Source organism: Salmo salar, chromosome ssa20, assembly GCF_905237065.1.
Source record: "Salmo salar chromosome ssa20, Ssal_v3.1, whole genome shotgun sequence".
Lineage (NCBI taxonomy): Eukaryota > Metazoa > Chordata > Actinopteri > Salmoniformes > Salmonidae > Salmo > Salmo salar.
Genome location: NC_059461.1, coordinates 62,378,363 through 62,399,429, shown reverse-complemented (window position 1 = coordinate 62,399,429; position 21,067 = coordinate 62,378,363). Strand labels below are relative to the sequence as shown.

Sequence of the window (21,067 nt, the reverse complement as noted above, 5' to 3'; positions counted from 1 at the left end):
TGTCCACTGACCTGACTCAGGTAGCTTGGCTGGATAAGATTGACCGGCGCTACGCCTGGATTAAGCGTCAGCTGGTGGACTATGAGGAGAAGTACGGACGCATGTTCCCTGAAGAGTGGTGTATGACTGAACGCATCGCTGTGGAGTTCTGCCACATCACCAGGTACACACACACACACACACACCCTGTGCTGGAAACTGTTGAGACAGACAGAATGTGATGACAGTGAGGCACTATCAACTGTTGTAATAGTTGTGCTCCTCTATCATCCGAACACTATTCAGTATACAGTTGATTTAGTCTTTGTTAGCCTACATGAGCACTGACCTGCTACCACAATCATTCATGCTGCAATGTGACGTGTTGATGACCCTATGTGTCTGTCTGTCATCCAGGACAGAGCTGGCCAAAGTGATGCGGACGCGGGCCAAAGAGATTGAGGTCAAGCTGCTTCTGTTTGCCATTCAGAGGACCACCAACTTCGAGGGGCTGCTCGCCAAGCGCTTCTCTGGGTGCACCCTCACCGACGGGCCCGGGGTTAGAGAGAGACACACACACACACACACACTCATCATCGGGCCATCATTGCTGACTGTAGTGTTGTTTTCAGGGGAAGAAGCCGGAGACACCACTGGAGTCCACCAACCCTTTCCTGGAGGACGAGATTGGAGAGGATGGGTCAGAGATGGAGGAGGATCTAGATAGGGTAAGACATGTTTGAGATGACCCTGTCTGAACATCATAATGGGAATATCTCTAGAAGGATCTCGATTGGACCTTTTAAGGGATGACTTAAAAAAAAGATATACTCATCCCCAAGAGAGAATTCATGAGTAGTAATTACATCCTACATTGTTGACCATTTTCCGCTCCCCAGCCCAAGAAGCACAAGGCTCCTGACAACCCCTTCCATGGCATCATTTCTAAGTGCTTCGAGCCTCACCTCTATGTCTACATCGAGTCTCAGGACAAGTGAGTAGTGTGTGAGTGTGATGTAGTGTGTGAGTGATATAGAGATCTGGCACAGATTTGTGTGCCTAGAACTTTTCCTTTCTCCCTCATCAGCCACCCCCCTGTCATTCACTCTCTTGTTTCTGTTTCTCTCTGTTGGGGCTTTAATGGTTCCTATGAGCTGCATGACCACAGACGCTGAGAAAGAGGGATTGAGAAGTGGTGCTGCAGCAGATCGTTCTTCTCCTTCTCTTCCTCCCTCTCTCTACTCCTTTTTTTTCTCTCTCTCCCACTCTCTATTTCTCTCATACTACTCTTTCCTCTCCCTCACCTCCTTCCACCCTCCCCCCTCAGACGTGGGGTCTCCCCAGAAACAAAGAACTTATCTGGGGCTTTTTCGGTCTCGCGGCAAACCCTAGTATTGGATCTCTGGAGCATTTAGTGCTTGTCAGTCTGACTGGGACTTACATGATCTGGCTATGGCTTCCTTTCACAACAGACATGGGCAGACCATTCTTCATTAGGCGTTTCCAAAGCAGCTTGTCTCAACGGAATACAACAGGAGAGAGAATAGTGACCTGATTGTTCATACAAAGTGGATTTAGTTTTTTGTCCTTGGCTTCATTTTACCGTAACAGTGGGGTAAAATACTAGACCATAACAGCTGTTTAGACATTGATATCAAAGTACACTGAAGACAGCCGCAATAGAGGGAGAATCTCCTACCCTGTCTGTCTATGTCTTCCATTTTATCATCACTGAACTGTGTGTGGCAGGTTGGCGTTTGTCATGAATCTTGCTCTGGAGGCAGCTCTGCAGAGTGGTCACTTGCTGGCACAGCCACAAAGCCATAAAATCAGATTTTAAACCTATCCCTAACCACACTGCTAACCCTAATGCTAAACCTTAAATTAAGACCAAAAAGCACATTTTTGTTTTTATGAATATTTATGATAAAGCCAATTTTGAATTTCCAGCTGGCCCATCTGGTGTAAATCGCTCAGTTCTGCCTCCAGGGCAAGATTCATGGCAATAAACGTCAACCTGTGTGTGTGTGTTGGTATCTGGGGCTCATCACTGAGCTGTGTGTGTTACTGTTCTCAGGAACCTGGGGGAGATGATTGACCGTTTTGTGTCAGACTTCCGGGCGCAGGGCCCCCCCAAGGCCGGCACGGAGGACGGTGGAGCGGTGCTGCCCAGCTGTGCTGACCTGTTTGTCTACTATAAGAAGTGCATGGTGCAGTGCTCTCAGCTCAGCACAGGGGAACCTATGATCGCCTTCACCACCATCTTCCAGAAGTACCTCAGAGAGTATGCCTGGAAGATACTGTCTGGAAACCTGCCCAAGTAATTTATTACAGCCTAGCCTAATGATGATCAGATTTGTGTGATGTAGGTCTAGTAATTATTTAGTAAGTGCTTTTTATTCATGCTGCTCACATACTGTATTGGGCCCTAGAACCAGGCAGTACTTCCCAGTACGGGTTCTGGAAGACCACCGTGTACTCTGGTTTTCATTCAAACCATTTTTTGGATGGTTTCTGGCTTTGCTAGGGAAAACATTTTAACACAAGCGGAACTATGACAACCAGTATAAACTGTGGCCTGCTAGGAGCTAGACTGGGACAAATGCTTCTGTCAAAGCAAGATAAAAATTCTGAAAGATGATATATGCTGACATTTGCTTCAATTCCCTTTTGATGAAGGAATCTGCCGAAGTTAGTTTGTTCATTCAGAAGAGTGATCCGTCATTCTCCGGGGTTTGTTTGATGGTTCATGTGTTTAGTCGTCTGGGTTTGCATGTCATGTGGTGCTGGAGATGTTTACATCGTGGTGAGGACTAATACTTCATGAGCGAAAACATCTTTGGCTCGCTGGCCACATTATAAGACCTATTATTCACTGTGGTTGATAGACATGCACACACACAGACCTCTTGTGTGGTGTGTGTATTGGTTTGTGGAGTTTTAAAGGGGGCCCTTTGGGGGTTGGAGCTGTGTTGTGGTTTTCCCAGAAATCTCGGCTGTGGCGTTTTATTAACGAGAGGGAGGCGTTTTAGCCACATTGCCATGGTAACCATGCCCCTCTGTCTGTGTGTATGTCTCTGGTTGTCACAATTATACAAAACTTGCTTTGAATTATAACCTGTAACTAGAGACAGGAGTTTCTCCTTGTCAGTTCACACTAGGTCCCAGAGTTTTCCCTTTAGAGCTCATGTGAGCAGACTTCTGTCCCTAATTCACGAGAGAACTATTGACTCTTTTTCTCAATCTCTCTCTCACACACTCACTCTCTGTCTCTCAGGACTAGCAGTAACAGTGGAGGACTGACCATCAAGAGTCTACTGCAGGAGAAGGAGGGTTCGGAGGCTGCTAAGTTCACTGTAGAGGAGCTGTGTCTCATCTGTAGCATCCTCAGTACTGCAGAGTACTGTCTGGCCACAACACAGCAGGTTAGAACACACACACACACACACACACTCAAACAGGCCTAGACTTAATGTTAAACAATTCTGTGTCTCTGTCAGTTGGAGGAGAAGCTGAAGGAGAAGGTGGATAAGACCCTGGTGGAGAGAATCAACCTGACTGGAGAGATGGACACCTTCAGCAAGTACGCACCAAATACTAGGAGCAACTTCTGCCAACTCAAAATGAACAATAGCTTGAGATAATTGGATGTGAAGTCCCATGACGGTAAACTCTGTCTCTCTCTGTGTCTATCAGTGTGATCTCCAACAGTATCCAGTTGCTTGTTCAGGACCTGGACGCTGCCTGTGACCCTGCTCTCACTGCCATGAGCAAGGTGTGACACCCACTGCATTCCTCTCCTCCTGACACTGTCATATTCTATTTTCACTTTCAACCATTCCCTTACTGTCCCTCTTGGTCTCCCTCCCTCTAGATGCCATGGCAGAGCGTAGAGCATGTAGGTGACCAGAGTCCCTACGTGACGTCAGTCATCATGCACATCAAACAGAACGTCCCCATCATCAGAGATAACCTGGCCTCCACACGAAAATACTTCACCCAGTTCTGCATCAAGTTCACCAAGTGAGTTACTTCCCTTTTCACTGTTCGTCAATGTGTGTGAGGAAGACTTGGTACTCCCATTGACAAGACAATTGATTTAGAGATTTTAGAAGAAATTGTCAGAAATGCTAAATTCTGTATTGGTTTCAATTAATTTATATTCTATCTTGTCTTTTTTTCCCCCTCAGCTCTTTCATTCCTAAATTCATCAACCACTTGTTCAGGTGTAAGACTATCAGCATGGTGGGGGCTGAACAGGTAAACATACTTACCCTTTTATTTCATTAGCCTTTACCTAAGTAGAATTATGCTAATGGTCTCTGTGACGATACAAATGTTTTGACAATTGTTTGCTGCCTGTAGCTGATAATTCAGCTAGGTTTATTGGTAACATTGTTTTTTTTCTTCTGCTTTGTTCTTCAGCTCCTCCTGGACACCCACTCCCTGAAGACAGTGTTGTTGGATCTGCCCTCTATAGGGTCTCAGGTGGTCCGCAAGGCCCCAGCCAGCTACACCAAGATAGTCGTGAAGGGGATGACCCGCGCTGAGATGATCCTCAAGGTGAGCCCTGTGACACTAAAGCATAATTCAGAGTCTACAGACGCCGAGACGCGTTAGTCCGACGTCCCATTGTGACAGATACATGGCTCTAAGACCACCAGCCGCGCGAGACGCACAGCTCGAACCTCCCCAGAATTCCCCACCAACACAGCTCCTCTATTATTTGAATGTGTTGACCGTTGGAGAAGTTGCATAAGTCACACTGAGAATTGGAAAACTATGAAAGCCAATGGTCAAATGTTCTAGAACACTGCTGCGTGTTTAAGTACACGTTTTAGGCACTGATAGGTGCTTAACACTACCATGCAACAATGTTTCTCTTCAACCATGCTACAACGTTTCTGTACAACCACGCAACAAAGTTTCACTACAGCCACTTCTATCTAATCCTACCACTTATTTGACCCTAAAGCCTAACCTTAACCCACGCCTCAAGGTTAATCCTAACCATTAACCTCTACCCTTTAATTACACTGGCTTGGTTAAACATGACTATAGCCACTGTTCATTCCTGTGTTTTGGCATTAAATAATAAGACTAAATACAGGTTATTGTCTAAGTGTGTGTGGTTTGACCACTGAGCCAAGTATGAACATTGTCTGACTTGACCAGATTATCGATTTAAGTTTTATTTTCATTGAATAACTGCTTGTTTACAGGCTAATTCTTTCTTTTTAACCCGACTAAGGAAAGAGTTTTATGCCGAAGTTCCCAGTAGAAGGCCACCTCACATTAGGTAGCTGAGGAATAGGAACTGAGCTGTACCCCTGGGTTTTAATGAGAGAGACAGGAGAGGAAGGCAGGCTTTAAAACACATATGCGGACGTGCACGCACACACACACAGCGTGTCGACCAGCTGAAGCCAAGAGAGGTGTGAATGGTTAGGGAATGCAGGCATCCGCGTATACTCACGCAAACACCCACACACACACTTTTGGGAATGCTCACACGCATCAGACACATGTATCCATGGCTTGTCTCTTCTACAGAGTAAATACAGTCTGTGATTGGTTGACCTTGCCCCAGGGTTAGCCAATAGAATGCAGAAAGACAATGGCACACACCGGTCTTCTCAGACAAACCCCACTCTGCCCTAGAGCTGTCCCCTCACCCTGCCCTAGTCCGGTTACATCTGCCTCCAAGGCTTGTGACCCGATCCCAGAGGAAATCCTCCACACACGCACGCACGCACACACACACACACACGCTTAACTGCCTGCCTTAAAGGAATGCAGCCTCGATGTCTGTCTAATGGGCTGTTTTATTGGTCAGCCTTGGACCTGTTCTAATGGTCAGGCTGATCTGTTTTATTGGTCACCTGGGGACCTGCTCTAGTGGTCAGGCTGATCTGTTTTATTGGTCACCTGGGGACCTGCTCTAATGGTCAGGCTGATCTGTTTTATTGGTCACCTGGGGACCTGTTCTAATGGTCAGGCTGATCTGTTTTATTGGTCACCTGGGGACCTGCTCTAGTGGTCAGGCTGATCTGTTTTATTGGTCACCTGGGGACCTGCTCTAATGGTCAGGCTGATCTGTTTTATTGGTCACCTGGGGACCTGCTCTAGTGGTCAGGCTGATCTGTTTTATTGGTCACCTGGGGACCTGCTCTAGTGGTCAGGCTGATCTGTTTTATTGGTCACCTGGGGACCTGCTCTAATGGTCAGGCTGATCTGTTTTATTGGTCAGCCTGGGACCTGCTCTAATCATGCTACATCAGCCAGAGCCATTAGGACCTAATCTATTCTGAGCACAACCAATAGGACTACTGAAGATATCAAGCATAGCCTCATTTCCCTTTCTGTGTTTCTTGTCAAGGTTATATATCAGATTATTTTATACAAATCAACTTCTAGTTACCAGATATTCAGTATATGTGGCCCTTCTTTTCTGCTTGTACGATAAACATGCCAATCCACAAAGCAATAATTTGCCCTGAATTACACATCTTGCTTCACACATTTCATCTATCAGCCGTTACAGACAACTCTTCAAAATGTCCACCCGCTCGCCCATAGTGCTTTGCAACAACTTCAGACATTCACAACTGGTAAGTGGCCTCTCCTCAGTGTCATCACCCGGGATGTGTATGGATGATTCCACATGTGAAACACACAAGGCTGTTAGTCCATAGAGGAATGCCTTGAATATGTTTACATACAGTAATGGGCGGCAGACGGAGGGGAATGTGTGTGTGTGTGTGTGTGTGTGTGTGTGTGTGTGTGTGTGTGTGTGTGTGTGTGTGTGTGTGTGTGTGTGTGTGTGTGTGTGTGTGTGTGTGTGTGTGTGGAAGGCCTTGAACAGTCATACAAGGTTTGTAGAGTTGTTCTCTTCAACCTTTTAATATTTTTATTTCACCTTTGTTTAACTAGGTAGGCCAATTGAGAACAAGTTCTCATTTACAATTGCGACCGGGCCAAGATAAAGCAAAGCAGTGCGACAAAAACAACAACACAGTTACACATAAACAAACGTACAGTCAATTACATAATAGAAAAATCTATGTACAGTGTGTGCAAATGTAGGGAGGTAAGGCAATAAATAGGCCATAGAGGCAACATAATTACAATTTAGCATTAACACTGGAGTGATAGATGTGCAGATGATGATGTGCAAGTAGAGATACTGGGGTGCAAAAGAGGGAGAGAAAAAAAATAACAATATGGGGATGAGGTAGTTGGGTGGGCTATTTACAGATGGGCTGTGTACAGGTACAGTGATCGGTAAGCTGCTCTGATAGCTGATGCTTAAAGTTAGAGAGGGAGATATAAGTAGGTGTTGGCTTTGGGGATGACCAGTGAAATATACCTGCTGGAGCGCGTGCTACGGGTGGGTGTTGCGATGGTGACCAGTGAGCTGAGATAAGGTGGGCTTTACCGAGCAAAGACTATAGATGACCTGGAGCCAGTGGGTTTGGCAACGAATATGTAGCGAGGGCCGGCCAACAAGAGCATACAGGTCACAGTGGTGGGTAGTATATGGGGCTTTGGTGCCAAAACGGATGGCACTGTGATAGACTACATCGAATTTGCTGAGTAGAGTGTTGGAGGCTATTTTGTAAATGACATCGCCGAAGTCAAGGATCGGTAGGATAGTCAGTTTTACTAGGGTATGTTTGGCAGCATGAGTGAAGGATGCTTTGTTGCAAGATAGGAAGCTGATTCTAGATTTAATTTTGGATTGGAGATGCTTAATGTGAGTCTGGAAGAAGAGATGAGCATTTCCTGATGAGCATTTCAGCCTGGTGAGAAAGTGCCTCAGGGAATTGTTTCCATGTTGGGCCAGGCAGGGCCTACAGATGCTGAAACTCCAGAGAAATTCATTGTCTGTGTCCCAAATGTTACCCCATTTCCTAGGTAGTGCACCACTTTTGACTACTTTTTTATCAATCCAAACACATAGGTCAGTGTGGGGCCTCAGGCCTTTACGGGTGGACTGTTCCTGGTTGAATGTTTGTAGGATGTCCATGGATGGTCAAGGTAGGGCTGACCCCATTTAGTCGATTGTTTGGTTGATAGGCTGTTGGTCGACTGAGATTTCTTTAGTTGAGCAGTGGCAAAAAAAACATGTATATATTAAGGACGCACCGATATTACATTTTTGTCCGATACAGATATGTGATATTTTTCTTGCAAAAAGAAAAACGATACCGATAACCGATATTACATTTTTTTGCGTCCTTTTAAGCATTCTAGTACAGTTAAATCGTTGAAATACACATACACACACCCTGACCAAAAAGGTATTTTGTTGGCGTTTATGGATGTCCCCATTACCAGTAAAACATAATCAAAATCTATTTATTTCACTTACTTGCTGTGTTTCATTCATTTGTTCAGTCTCAACTAGGATTTCATCATACATGTCAAGCAGTGAAGTTTACGCTCTGTCTGTCCGTGGCTTCTCTTCCTCGGTGCACACTGTCACTGTGTCCGTTTCCATCTTGTCCAGCTGTATGTAACAATTCACGTAAACCCTGTTTCTTGTCTGCATCGAAGTAGCGGTCCTTGTACCTAGCATTGAGCATGGTGGCGACACAGTAAAGCGGCTCAGAGGGAATTCCACCGAATCACTTGTTCACAGCCTCGAGTACTTTTGCAAGTTTTAACCCCACGGTCTGTGTCAGCAGTTTTGCTGAGCAGGTGTTTCAATGCCATGACAGAGGGCATCACGTCTGCTGCAGACGCAGTTGATGAGCTTATTTCTCCAGTCAGTTGTTTGAATGGCGCTAGGAGTGTGTTCATGTTTCCAATTTTCAAACATGTTGTCAAATGCCATTGAAATGGCAGCAGCGGTATGAGAACCAGCAAATTCTTGAGCATGCAGTACGGCTTTCCTCAGTACGAAATCCTCGTCGACCCGCTGTGCTGTCAGACTCAGCATGCTCGTGGGGCTGACGTCGCTGGTCCAAATGTCAGTCGTGAAGCTAATGGCAGTGACGCCCATAGCAAGTAGCTCATAGATGTGCCCTTCAACAATACTGTGTGACTCCGGTAGGGCAACATCTGAAAAATATCGCCTACTTGGTAGTGTGTACCGGGGCTCGAGGTGCTCGACCAGTCGGCGAAAGGCAACATCATCCACGATAGAGAACGGTTGATTGTCAAGGGCAATGAATTCCATTATCTTTATAATTCCATTATTATTTAGTGTTTACATTGTTCCAAGCGGTCAGAAGAATTATATTGTTATATAATTATATTGTAATCTAACAGCACCTTACCTTCTTTTTGTTGATCTCCAGTATTTTCCACAACTTGTCAAGTTAATCAATACATCTGACTTTACCTTTTACCTCCTGAGCAACCAGTAAACATTCCCAGTTTCGAGTTTATTTGGCAAGTCCTCTGCAGACATTTTGGTGTTACGGTGTTGAGTTTGTTATAACCAATTTATTGATGTGATTATGATATGCTATTCAGGCCTTTTTGTGCCCTATTCGAACGGGGTTCGTTTTACTGGGGGACGTTGGGTAATGTAATTATGTGTACAACACATCTGTAATTTTAGTTCCCGTCCAAATTTGTCATGGCAGTAATTTTTACATGGCAGGAGAGTAACAATTCCAGCCAGAATAACCTATTGTTTTTGGTGAACTCCAAGGTCCTCTGATAGTACTAGTCCCGTGTGAATCGACATCTGTGTTTTGAGAGAAATGTCTGAGTTTGACAGGTGGTGTTTGCGCAATAAAACAAGAACTGATTCGATAAATGAACTAAGTGCTGCGCATAGGCTACATGTAGGCCATTCATATATAGCTTATCAACTTTCACAGTGAATGCTTTTGTTTGTTTTGTGCCTATGAATTGAATATTGCCAAATGCATCAGTAAAAAAAATATTGAGCTTATTTAATGCAACCCTTACTGTTAATAGATCGCAAAGCAGCAAACAACTGACCTAAACGTTTGGAAATGATAAGTTAGCTTTCTCCTCCATAGCCTTAAAACGCATCTCAAGTGTAATTGCACTGTTTAGCTCACATCTGAAGGCTGGGGGGCATTTGGAACGTACTGCGGATCGCTAAAATATCCTAATGATTATGATCACACGTCCTCAATTCAAATATGTCAGCACTATACCAAAGATGGTTTTGTATGGTTTAGGAACTTGGGAACCAAGCTCTCGAGTCATCAGTGTCGGCCCATCACCTGAACATGTTGTAATACGGTATCTTCACGCCTAGAATGAAAACCTCCAGGCTTCCGTCATAACTTATTCTTTTTTCTTTTTTTAAGTAAAAACAATTACAGTTTGGAAAAAACGAATTCCCGCAGAATAGTCCTCTAATAACGGACATTCTGGAGTAATAATTACATAACCAATGTTCTCTAGTAATACTAGTCCAGTGTGAATAGGGCTTTGGGCACGTGCATGCGATGTGTTCATGTGTCAAGTAATGAGAGCAAGGGTGGAGGGAATAGGGAATGTTTTTCCTAATAAAATTACGGATTTTGGTAAAATAACTTTTCAGTCAGAAATGGCTGTAATTATGTTGCCGCTAAACCAACACGGGCAGAGCGATAAACACTGTTAATGTTGTGTGGTGGTCACTGCAGCAGAGGAGAGAGACAGCGAGTGACTGTGTAACAAGCACCCGCTATCTTAAAAAAATTATAATAAAACACAGCGCAGCAAGTCTGAGCCCGGCTTGGCACAGTCAAATCAGTTGCTGGTTGGACTTCCTCTAGTTATTTGTGTGTATTAATTAATTTGATCAAAGAGTGTGCTTAAAGCATCAGTCAAACTCAGTGAATATAGTTGATTTGATTAAAACACGTCTTAAAATGTCTACCAATCGGTCCAAAGAGCTGATGACTCTTAGTCAACCAAGAGTTGTTTTGTTGTTGTCTGGGACAACCCTAGAACAAAGTAAACGTAATGGTGATGATGACTTTGTAGTAAAGTAGGTTAGGCTGTCAGAGTATAATGTGTAGACCTGTTCTGGTAAGTCTGTCTGTAGGTTGTTTCTGTCTCTGGCTCAGTTAGCCCTCGTTGGCCTGTGAGATGTGGTTGTTTTCCACGCTCTCCAGCCCTCTATCCACCCACCCCAGCCACCTTCCCCACCACCAGAGCTTTCTTCTGGGGAGGGAGTGGAAAGGCTTCAACACCCCTCCACCCACCTCCTTTTAGCCTGGATGTTTTTTTCCTCTCACTCTCCCCTTCTCCCTCCCTTTCTTTCTCTAGTTTTTACGAGCTAACTACAACACAGTCCCTCCAGGCTTTCCCTGGGCCTCCCTCCAGGACAGTTGCTAAATAAATCACTCAGACCAGAGGGGAAGGAACCTCAAAAATTCCAGACAATCCACAGTGTTCCATGTCCTGTCTCTCCTCTCTGTATCTCTCTCTGGTTTCGCTCTCTTATGTATTCTGGCCCACGCCCCTTAGGCACAGAGAGAGGGCCGGAGGGCTTGGATATTGGTGTGTGGGTGAGGGAGAAATGTTTTGTGTGGAGAAAAGGCGCTTTTGAAGGGTTACGATATTTATTTATTTTTTCAGTGGGACCTGTCAACCATGTTTTTCTGCCCGCTCTGTAGCAAGCAACTTCAATCAACTTCAATCAGTCTCAATGCTAAGCCCATAGGGCTCTTGTCAAAAGTAGTGCACTATATAGGGAATAGAATGCAATTTTGGATGCAGGGAGTGTAATGTTGGGGCTTTGTTTGCAGCTTTAACTACTTGCACACTGTCTGGTCTGATAGTGGACTGATTCTGGGGCCTGTTTGTTCTTACGGGCCACACACACACTTATCACGCACATGCATACACACAGTTTATGAATCAGTTTGAGTCTGCTGGGAGTTGGTTGTCCCATCATGGCTCTTGGGAACGGGGGATCTGAAGAAAAAAACACACGCTGCACTACAGTATTGACATGTGAATGTATGAGCAACACTGATGTCTCTAACCCCCCCCCCTCCCCCTCTACAGGTGGTCATGGCCCCCCATGAACCCTCTGTGGTGTTTGTGGATAACTACATCAAGCTCCTCGCTGACGGGAACCCAGAGACCTTCCAGAAAACTCTGGATATGAAGGTAAGGGCCACTTCGATTGGGTCCACTTGTTTTGTCTCTCTCAATGATGTCACCTGTTTTCAACGGTTATCTCCTACTTCCTCTGTTGTTTTGTTTCCTCTTGCAATAACGTGTGTGTGTGTGTGTGTGTGTAGGGGTTGAAGCGCAGTGAGCAGAGCAGCATGTTGGAGCTCTTCAGACAGAGGTTACCCACTCCACCCTCAGGGACTGACGGAGGCCCCTCTCTCTCCTTCAGTACCCCCACCCCCGAGCAGGAGAACTCGCGCATACGCAAACTGGAGAAGCTCATCAAGAAGAGACTCTGAGTGTACACACCCACTTGCACTCACACACATCACCATACCACACACACACATTATTCCAGTAATTCATCTTGAATACTTTTTCCTGCTCTGTTTAATCATAACAGAGAATTGCAGGCAGAGTAAAGACATGATTCTCATTTTTGTTAGGAGCATTTAATATGAACCTCATGATTTCAAAGTCAACTGTAGGATTATGAAGACATGTCCTCAGCTGCAGAGCTGTTGGCACTTATGACTCATTTACTTCTGTATTTCTTTTCTGCTTCTCTTTTTATGACACTAAATAACCAAGCTTTGTAAATGTCGTTAAATGTAGACTATCATACACACACTATGCATTTTAGCAAAATGTGTATGTACTTAAGACAGAATCAAGAGCTACTAATTAAAAACGGCTTTAGGAGTAATTTGTTGCCGCTTTGGCACCTATCCTCCCAGTCCCAGACTGAGAACAAGGATCTTCAATGCGTTTGAAGCTAACATTTTCAGAGTGTTCTCCTAATGTTTTCTCCTAATGTTTTCAGAATGTCATTGTTCTCCACCTCTCCAGTCTGGTGTCTTTTTATTGTGTTTCTCTTGGTTCCCTGTTCAAGTGGAGGATGCAGTTAGTTAGGAGTTTGTGTATGTTTCCAGTTTCCCTTCACAACGGGAACAGTCTCGGTGGATGGACCGCATCTCACCATGCATTGCTGTCTCCAGGTTCTTAAGTCCCCAGGTCTGGGACAGAGAGGATCTTGAGATTTCATGTCTCCTCAATTAGACAGGAGACAGTCTCTGTCAGTATGTTATAACAAGGAACTCATGTGTTCAATGTTGTGGATATATTGTACAAAATTATATTGTCTAAACCTTTTTTGTTTTCTGTTCTGTTATTCCAGGCCCCTGTGTTTGACACTGACAGTCCTAGATCACCTGTCAATCATAATGAAAACTTGCAAGAAGATATGACCCTACCGTTATGCATTTTTACACTGTGCTGCACTGGGGTTGGAATGCAATCATGGTTACATCAAGACACCGTGGAGCTGGCGCAAGATATGGGTTAGAAAACGTACCTCAATGCAGGGATGGGATATGCCACTGTACACCGCAGCCATTTTGGAATGGCAGTGCCAGCCAATTAGCTCCTTTGTTGTTCAAATGACTGCAGTGGCTACTAGCATGAGGACAAAAATTGACTTTTTCTGGGAAAACTAGTAGCATTTCAATCTTTTCGATGGAGCAGTGTGACTAAAGGTACAATTTGGAGTACAGTGGCATATCCCATCCCTGTATTGAGGTATGTTTTCCGAGCCATATCTCGTGCTGGCTCCACGGTGTCTTAATGAAATCATGATTGTGTTAAGACCTCAGTGCAGCTCAGTGTAAACCCACACCTCTCTCTAGCCTAGTCCAGAGGTGTATTCATTATTCCAAACAAAAACAATAGTTCATTTTGGACAAATTCAGGTAGATCCCTCCCCGTTTCGTTCAGTTTGCTCCCGTTTAAGAAACATTTTGCAACAGAATCGGCCTAATGAATAGGCCCAGTTGAGGTTAAACTTTTACCAGGGTATTTTTTTTCCAGGGGGAGGCGAAGGAGAGTTCCCATGTTTTGTTGCCTTTCATGTTTCCTCTCCAATCAGCTGTGAGGGGGTGTTTCCTTTCCTCTATTTCACTGCAAAACAATGAAACCCTTTGAAGGTAGCGAAATTTGAAGACAGGCTGGCAGGACAATCCTCAGTCCCTTCTATGTTCTTTTTAGGGTTGGTATCTTCTGGCAAGTTTTAATTATGATTGACAGGTAATCTTGGCCTGTCAGTGTCAAACACAGGGGCCTGGAATAACAGAATAGAAATAAAACAGAAATAAAAAGGTTTAGACAATACATCTTAAATAGAAAACGATATAATTGTGTGTAATATATCCTTGGTCAACAGTGAACATATGAGTTCCTCTGTTAGACAGGAAATTACACTGAGAAGTTAGCACAATGATGCTAGTGGAGAACTATAATATAAGGAACACAGTTCCTTTAAATACTGTCATTGATCTAATTATTTCTGTTACCTGCTTCAGATAAAGTAGTTATTGCATGTAACAGCAAATACTCTAGATCAGTGATCCTTTGAATTGGTTCATATATACAGGAAAATGTATAATTTGGTGGAGCACGAGAATAAGGATGGGGTTTGAATAATGTGTGTATGGTCAAGTATCTATTGTAAATAATTGTAGCTGGGGCATGAACTATTTGGTGTTGGATTTCGTCCTTGGAAAGCCTTATTATGCCCATTCGAGAGTCCTGCAAATTGATAAATGTATGTATAATATATTAATGCTATTTTGCTTTTGATGTACACATTCCTGCCTTCAGTTTATAAGAAGAAAAACATGTTACTTTGTATTGTCAGAGTAATAGGCTACTGTAATGGTAACTGGTGAAAAACACTAATACGAGGGCTCCCGGGGGTGTAAAAAACTGCATCTTAGTACTAGAGGGTCACTACAGACACCCTGGTTCAAAACCAAGCTGTATCACAGCCGGCTGTGATTGGGAGTCCCATGGGGTGGCGCACAATTGGCCCAGCGTCATTCGTGTTTGGCTGGTGTAGGCAGTCATTGTAAATACGAATTTGTTCTTAACTGACTTGCCTAGTTAAATAAAGGTTATATAAAAAAAAAGTTTGCTATCATGTTTTCCTTGTTTCTTGGAATGTTGTATCACACACACACACACATCTCTCCCTATCCTAGTCCAGGGGTGTAATCATTTGTCCAAAGGAAAACAAGAGTTTCTATTTGACAAATTCAGGACGATCACTCCCCGTTATGCTCAGTTTGCTCCCGTTTAACAAACGTCTTGCAACAGAATCGGCCTAATGAATAGGCCCAGTTGAGGTTAAACTTTTACAAGGGTATTTTTTCAATGGGGAGGCCAGAACGAGAGTTCCCATGTTTCGTTTCGTTGCCTTTCATGTTTCCTCGCCAATCAGCCGTGAGCGGGCGTTTTAAAAGGCGTTTCCTTTCCTCTAGTTCACTGCAAAAACAATGAAACCCTTTGAAGGGAGAGAAATTTGAAGACCGATATAGACATTTGAAGACAGATATAGACATTTGAAGACAGACAGGAGAATGCGCAGTGCCTTCTGTGTTCTTTTTTTACTTCGGTGCCTGTGACACGTAGCTTGAGTTCACTATTTCGTCAACTTCAAAGCCACAACGATTTATGTTGAATCTCTTATTTCGAAGGGCAAAACAGAATGAATTTTAGAAATGTTAGTTGATTTATGAAGGATTTAAATAGCTTGCTGTAAAATAGTAAGATATTTTGTTTAGACGCGCGACAGTCGTAAACCGTAGCCTATTGCCAAGCAATAGAAGTTGATGCAAGCCAATTGCCGTCGGTAGAGTTGCTTGGTCATTGGGAAGTTACCCGACGTGGAGGATCAATTGCATTCAAGGAAGGACACCTCTTTGAGTTGGAAATAAAGTTTAACTACAGTTCTGCAAACTCATCGCGTGGTAGGCTAAAATCTTGTTTGGCAGCGGGTCGCTTATTTTGTTTTTAAGGACTTTTTTGTAAAGCAATGGTGGGCAGACTAAACTTGCTGAATGTATGTGACGACGACCCATTGGACATGAGCTGCAAAGCCGAGCGGGGACTTGACAGCCCGGACTCCGGACTACCCCCCAGCCCCAGTCCGAGCCACTGGCTGCTGCCTGACTGCAGGGATAAAGGTGCCATAAGCCCGGTGTCTGAAGACGAGAGCAGAGGGTCATCCTTGGTACGTAGGCTGTCGCACGTGTGTTACAGTAACTGCGAACATCCTGTTATGAAATTGTAAGGCTAAGTTAAAATATTGTTTCCGAAGTATATAGCCTCTGAATGCGTTTCCCTGCATTGCCCATAGTGAATCTGGGTCATGTCAGTAGTAAATTGGGTCAGTAGTCCAAGCCAATCAGGTTCATGACATCTACCAATTATTTGCTCCTTATGTTAGTGCTGACTATTCTTGCAGGTTCCCATTTTATCGATTGGATCTGTTCCTCAGCTGCACACCTTGTCCTACGGGGAGGGCATAGAACTTGATCCACAACTGACCAAGGAAATACGGTATACTGTTTTGAGTTACTGTATGTAGGCTATGAGTGTGTGATTTTGAAATTGTCTTTGCACTCCACTGTGTGCTGTCCACTATTTGTATAAATACCATTAAACCAATGTGGTGGACCACAGATCAAACGTTGCCATTTCTAAAACTATATCTAGCTGAACATGCAGTGAATTGACACTTGCCCAAATGTTGTCATTCCTAGATACACATCGTCTGTCCACTATGACTCAGAGCGTCACTTTATCCATGACATGGCCATGCAGCCCAGAGGCCTGGGTCTGGAGAACTGCAGCCAGATGGTGCTGGCTGTCCCTCACAGCACCTGGAGACACTACAAGACCCAGCTGGACTTCCAGCCTCGCCAACGGGCTCAGCGCTTCCAGAGCACCACCATCGTCTACCCCAAGCACGCTCGCACCATCTACACAACCGAGCTGAGCTACGACAGTCGCCGGCTTGCCAGGAGATTCATGTCGCGGGTGGAGCTGGAGGCTGCTGACCGGAGTAGGCTACCCCAGTAGGTTAGGGGAAGGCTGGGCACGGCCTGGGGGAGAATTCCCTGGGCCCTGTGGGTCCCAACCATCCACCAGGCTGACACTACCCATGGACCCAGGTTACAGACAGTCATCTATTAGTTTAGATTGGAAAGCATTGTAGCCCACGTTTGCGTACCAGTCTCAAGAGGAGGGAGGATTCTGATCTGGCGTATCAAACAAATAGCAGGGACATCTGCGTGAGGCTGCCATCTACCAAAGGGTTTATCCATTAGTAGCTAGTAAAGATATTTCTCTGGTATGTCAAAGTTGGATTCATTTTAATGAGGAGTGTTGAACTGTGGACTGAGACCGGTGATGGTGTATACTATCACCGTGAAGGAACTTGTAAACCAGATTTGGAAGTGAAGGATTGTTAGGAAAGTGTAGTCCGGACCATCACTGTCAAAACATTGTGTTTAGGCCTAACCATTGCAGTGGGGCTCAATGAACAATGACCCTACATTATAATATTCTAAGGCTATAGTGGAGTTTCCATGTGGCTTTTGTAAGTATTCACATTTGTAGACACACAGGGAGTTGTCAAATTACTGTATAACTGGGCTTTAAAATGTCTCTTCAAATCACAGGGTATTATGGGGTATTGGTTGCACAACATTACTTACCACAAGCAGAATATCCTAGCCTGGATAGTGTAACACCAAACCCCATCTTAGTCTTGCCTAAACAAACACATTGTCATCTACTGTAAGTATGGTCATGGAGCAGAAAGACACAGTTTTTTTTCAAATTGTGTAAAAGGGTTGCAAATTAGAGCAAGTTCTGTGTTGAATGTTGGGACTTTTTTTTTTCTCCCACAGAGATCATTGCAAATTGATGAAGTTGGTAATAAGTAGCAAGAGATTATCCAATGTGTCATTATTGTTCTGTTATAAAGTTTTAGCATTTTCCTAATAGTGAAGTATTGTTTTTACTAACATCTTGTGAACTGTCCCTCAACGGTTCATTATCTTTGTCTATCACCTTCTGGTTGCTTCCATAGGTTTTATGTATTTATTTGATGCTCATCAACTCCTTTTGGTAGCCTAATAGTAATACGCGGGTATCTTCTCTCAAGGTCCTTCAAAGATGCACATCTAGAGACTTGAACTGTATTGAGATACCCAAAGTGCCTTTTTGAAGTCAAACGGTATTGCTTTTAAGCTCTGTTTTGTTAAGCTCAATTATTTTATGTACTCAATGCGATACATCAATTCAAAATATAGTCTTGTCAGTATCAGGATTTTGTTTTGGTTATCAATTAGGGATGTTCCTAGATGAGTAGAGCTACAACTTTAGTGCAATTACACCAACTCTGATTGAGACAGCTATGCCATCTGCAGGATAGAGAAAGTGCTGCACATAACCATAATTATTAGTTTGATAACAGCCCCACCTAGATGTGGTGGTGTGTAATGGCACCACTGCTCTCCAAGTGTCCCTTGAACAGCCCCAAGCAGTCCACCCCCCCCCTTGCTGTGAGGCCAGGTAGTGTTTCCTCCTGGTTGGGCTTGGTGGGTACCAGCATCTGGCCATGTCAACGGTGTTTCCTCCTCGTATTTCATTGCCTCTCGCTGGGATTTATTGGGGCAGAGGCTGGTCAGACTCCTGGCCTTGGTCTTTTTGCCGTTGTAACCCTTGAATATGAGTTTGGACCGTGTGGAGGAGCCTTTGACGACCTGTTGCTGCTCAGTGTTGGTGAGTTAATCTGCTGTGAGTACAGGACGGCAAATTGGGTTAAGTTGTTTTGATTTCACAGCACTATCACTCAACACATCTGTGTTTAAAAAAAAAAAAAAAAAAAAAGCTTTAAGCTAATCATTGTTTTATTAAGGGTTGACAAGTAGCCTAGCGGTTAAGTGCGTTGGACCAGTAACCAAAAGGTCGCTGGTTCGCATCCCCGAGCCGACTAGGTGAAAAATCTGCCAGTGCCCTTGAGCAAGGCACTTAATGCTAATTTCTCCTGTAAGTCCCTCTGGATAAGAGCGTCTGCTAAATTACTTAAATATAAAAATGTGCAATACGCATAAGTCGCTCCACAACTGTCTTGGTTGCTGAAATTATAAGTTAACCGAATTTCCATTTGACAAAACAAGAATCATTGTACCATCTAAACTACTGTGAAATACAATATATGTAAAAGTATGTGGACCCCTTCAAATGAGTGGATTCGGCTATTTCAGCCACACCCGTTGCTGACAGGTGTATAAAATCGAACACACGGCCATGCAATCTCCATAGACAAACATTGGCAGTAGAATGGCCTTACTGAAGAGCTCAGTGACTTTCAACGTGGCACCGTCATAGGATTCTACCTTATTAATAAGTCAGTTCGTCTAATTTCTGCCCTGCTAGTGCTGCCCCGGTAAACTGTAAGTGCTGTTATTGTGAAGTGGAAACATCTAGGAGCAACAACGGCTCAGCCGCGAAGTGGTAGGCCACACAAGCTCACAGAACGGGACCACCGAGTGCTGAAGCGTGGAAAAATTGCTTGTCCTCGGTTGCAACACTCACTACCGAGTTCCAAATGCCAAGCGTCAACTTGAGTGGTGTAAAGCCGCCATTGGACTCTAGAGCAGTAAAAATGCGTTCTCTGGAATGATGAATCACGCTTCAGCATCTGGTAGTCCGACAGACTAATATGGGTTTGGTGGATGCCAGGAGAACGCTACCTGCCCCAATGTATAGTGCCGACTTGAAAGTTTCGTGGAGGAAAAATAATGGTCTGTGGCTGTTTTTCATGGTTCAGGCTAGGCCTCTTAGTTCAAGTGAAGGGAAATTTTATGCTACAGCATACAATGACATTCTTTACGATTCTGTGCTTCCAATTTTGTAGCAACAGTTTGGGGAAGGCCCTTTCCTGTTTCAGCATGACAATGTCCCTGTGCACAAAGGAAGTACATACAGAAATGGTTTGTCGAGATTGGTGTGGGAGAACTTGACTGGCCTGCACAGAGCCCTGACCTCAACCCCATCGAACACCTTTGGGATGAATTGGAATGCCGACTGTGAACCAGGCCTAAACGCCCAACATCAGTGCCCGACCTCACTAATGCACTTGTGGCTGAATGGAAACAAGTCCCTGCAGCAATGTTCCAACATCTAGTGGAAAGCCTTCCCAGAAGAGTGGAGGCTGTTATAGCAGCAAAGGGGGGACCAACTCTATATTAATGCACATGATTTTGTAATGAGATGTTCGACGAGCAGGTGTCCACATACTTTTGGTCATGTAGTGTATCTTTTCAATAACCAAAAATATTGTATTTTCAACTGTTTGAAGCTTATGTTAAAAACCGAAAGTTAAAGATGCAAAAACAAAAATTAAGAATGGGAAACATTGAAATAGCCAGTGGCGACCCGTCATGTTTTGAACACCCCACCTGTTTTGCATGTTATTTTGGAATTAATACGTGTCACATACCAGTTTGCAAACACTGTAAAAACTTTTTATTTTCTCCAAGAAATCAAGTTAATAAAGCTGCATACAAACATGGTCTCTTTTTTTGCTTTCTTGAGTATAGCAGCTCCAAAATGCAGGTGTTTCAGCCTAGCTCAGTGCTTTCTGTGGTGGTGGGGAGAGCCAGCAGAAAATATGGTGCGTAGGGGTTCGTAGTGTTCTCCAGTTGCACTGGGATTGGCTAAGTGTTCTTTTTTTGTATTTTACCCCCTTTTTCTCCCAATTTTAATTATGATCTTGTCTCATCGCTGCAACTCCCCAACGGGCTTTGGAGAGGCCAAGGTCGAGTCATGCGTCCTCCGAAACATGACCCACCAAACTGCACTCCTTAACACCCACCCGCTCCGGAGCCAGCTGCAGCAATGTGTCAGAGGAAACACCATTCAACTGACGAGTGAAGTCAACCTGCAGACGCCCGGCCCACCACAAGGAGTCGCTAAAGCACGATGAGCCAAGTAAAGGCCCCTCCCCTAACCCGGACGATGCTAGGCCAATTGTGCACTGCCCTATGGGACTCCTCACTCATGGGGACACAACATCACCGCAAAATCACGGGGAGAGCTCAAAAATTCAAGCCCCTTGGGTACTGCCATAGAGTTA

The 21,067-nt window shown here is 44.3% G+C and overlaps 2 protein-coding genes across 2 annotated transcripts in view; both read left to right on the top strand.

Moving 5' to 3' along the window:
* LOC106581042 (vacuolar protein sorting-associated protein 53 homolog) overlaps positions 1–14,692 on the top strand; it is a 32,013-nt gene extending 17,321 nt beyond the window's left edge. Inside the window, exons 10-22 of the mRNA XM_014162716.2 lie at positions 21–163; positions 397–538; positions 612–707; positions 879–973; positions 2,057–2,299; positions 3,257–3,404; positions 3,480–3,562; positions 3,676–3,754; positions 3,854–4,002; positions 4,170–4,239; positions 4,405–4,542; positions 11,971–12,075; positions 12,210–14,692. Coding sequence (XP_014018191.1) covers positions 21–163; positions 397–538; positions 612–707; positions 879–973; positions 2,057–2,299; positions 3,257–3,404; positions 3,480–3,562; positions 3,676–3,754; positions 3,854–4,002; positions 4,170–4,239; positions 4,405–4,542; positions 11,971–12,075; positions 12,210–12,380 — 1,662 coding nt within the window. The 3' untranslated portion in view covers positions 12,381–14,692. The remainder of the gene's footprint in view (positions 1–20; positions 164–396; positions 539–611; positions 708–878; positions 974–2,056; positions 2,300–3,256; positions 3,405–3,479; positions 3,563–3,675; positions 3,755–3,853; positions 4,003–4,169; positions 4,240–4,404; positions 4,543–11,970; positions 12,076–12,209) is intronic.
* A 683-nt stretch (positions 14,693–15,375) lies between these two features.
* Positions 15,376–17,925, top strand: LOC106581041 (refilin-B). The gene is made up of 3 exons (XM_014162715.2): positions 15,376–16,147; positions 16,382–16,476; positions 16,680–17,925. Exons 1-3 carry the CDS (start codon positions 15,950–15,952, stop codon positions 16,996–16,998), a joined length of 612 nt encoding a protein of 203 aa, XP_014018190.1. The 5' UTR covers positions 15,376–15,949; the 3' UTR covers positions 16,999–17,925.
* The last annotated feature ends 3,142 nt before the right edge of the window (positions 17,926–21,067 follow it).

Bases quoted from the DNA above. Each gene is read 5' to 3' on its own strand.
- LOC106581041 (XM_014162715.2), top strand. From the start codon at position 15,950: ATGGTGGGCAGACTAAACTTGCTGAATGTATGTGACGACGACCCATTG. The intron at 16,148-16,381 runs GTACGTAGGCTG...CTATTCTTGCAG, and splicing joins AGAGCAGAGGGTCATCCTTG to GTTCCCATTTTATCGATTGG. The intron at 16,477-16,679 runs GTATACTGTTTT...TGTCATTCCTAG, and splicing joins CAACTGACCAAGGAAATACG to ATACACATCGTCTGTCCACT.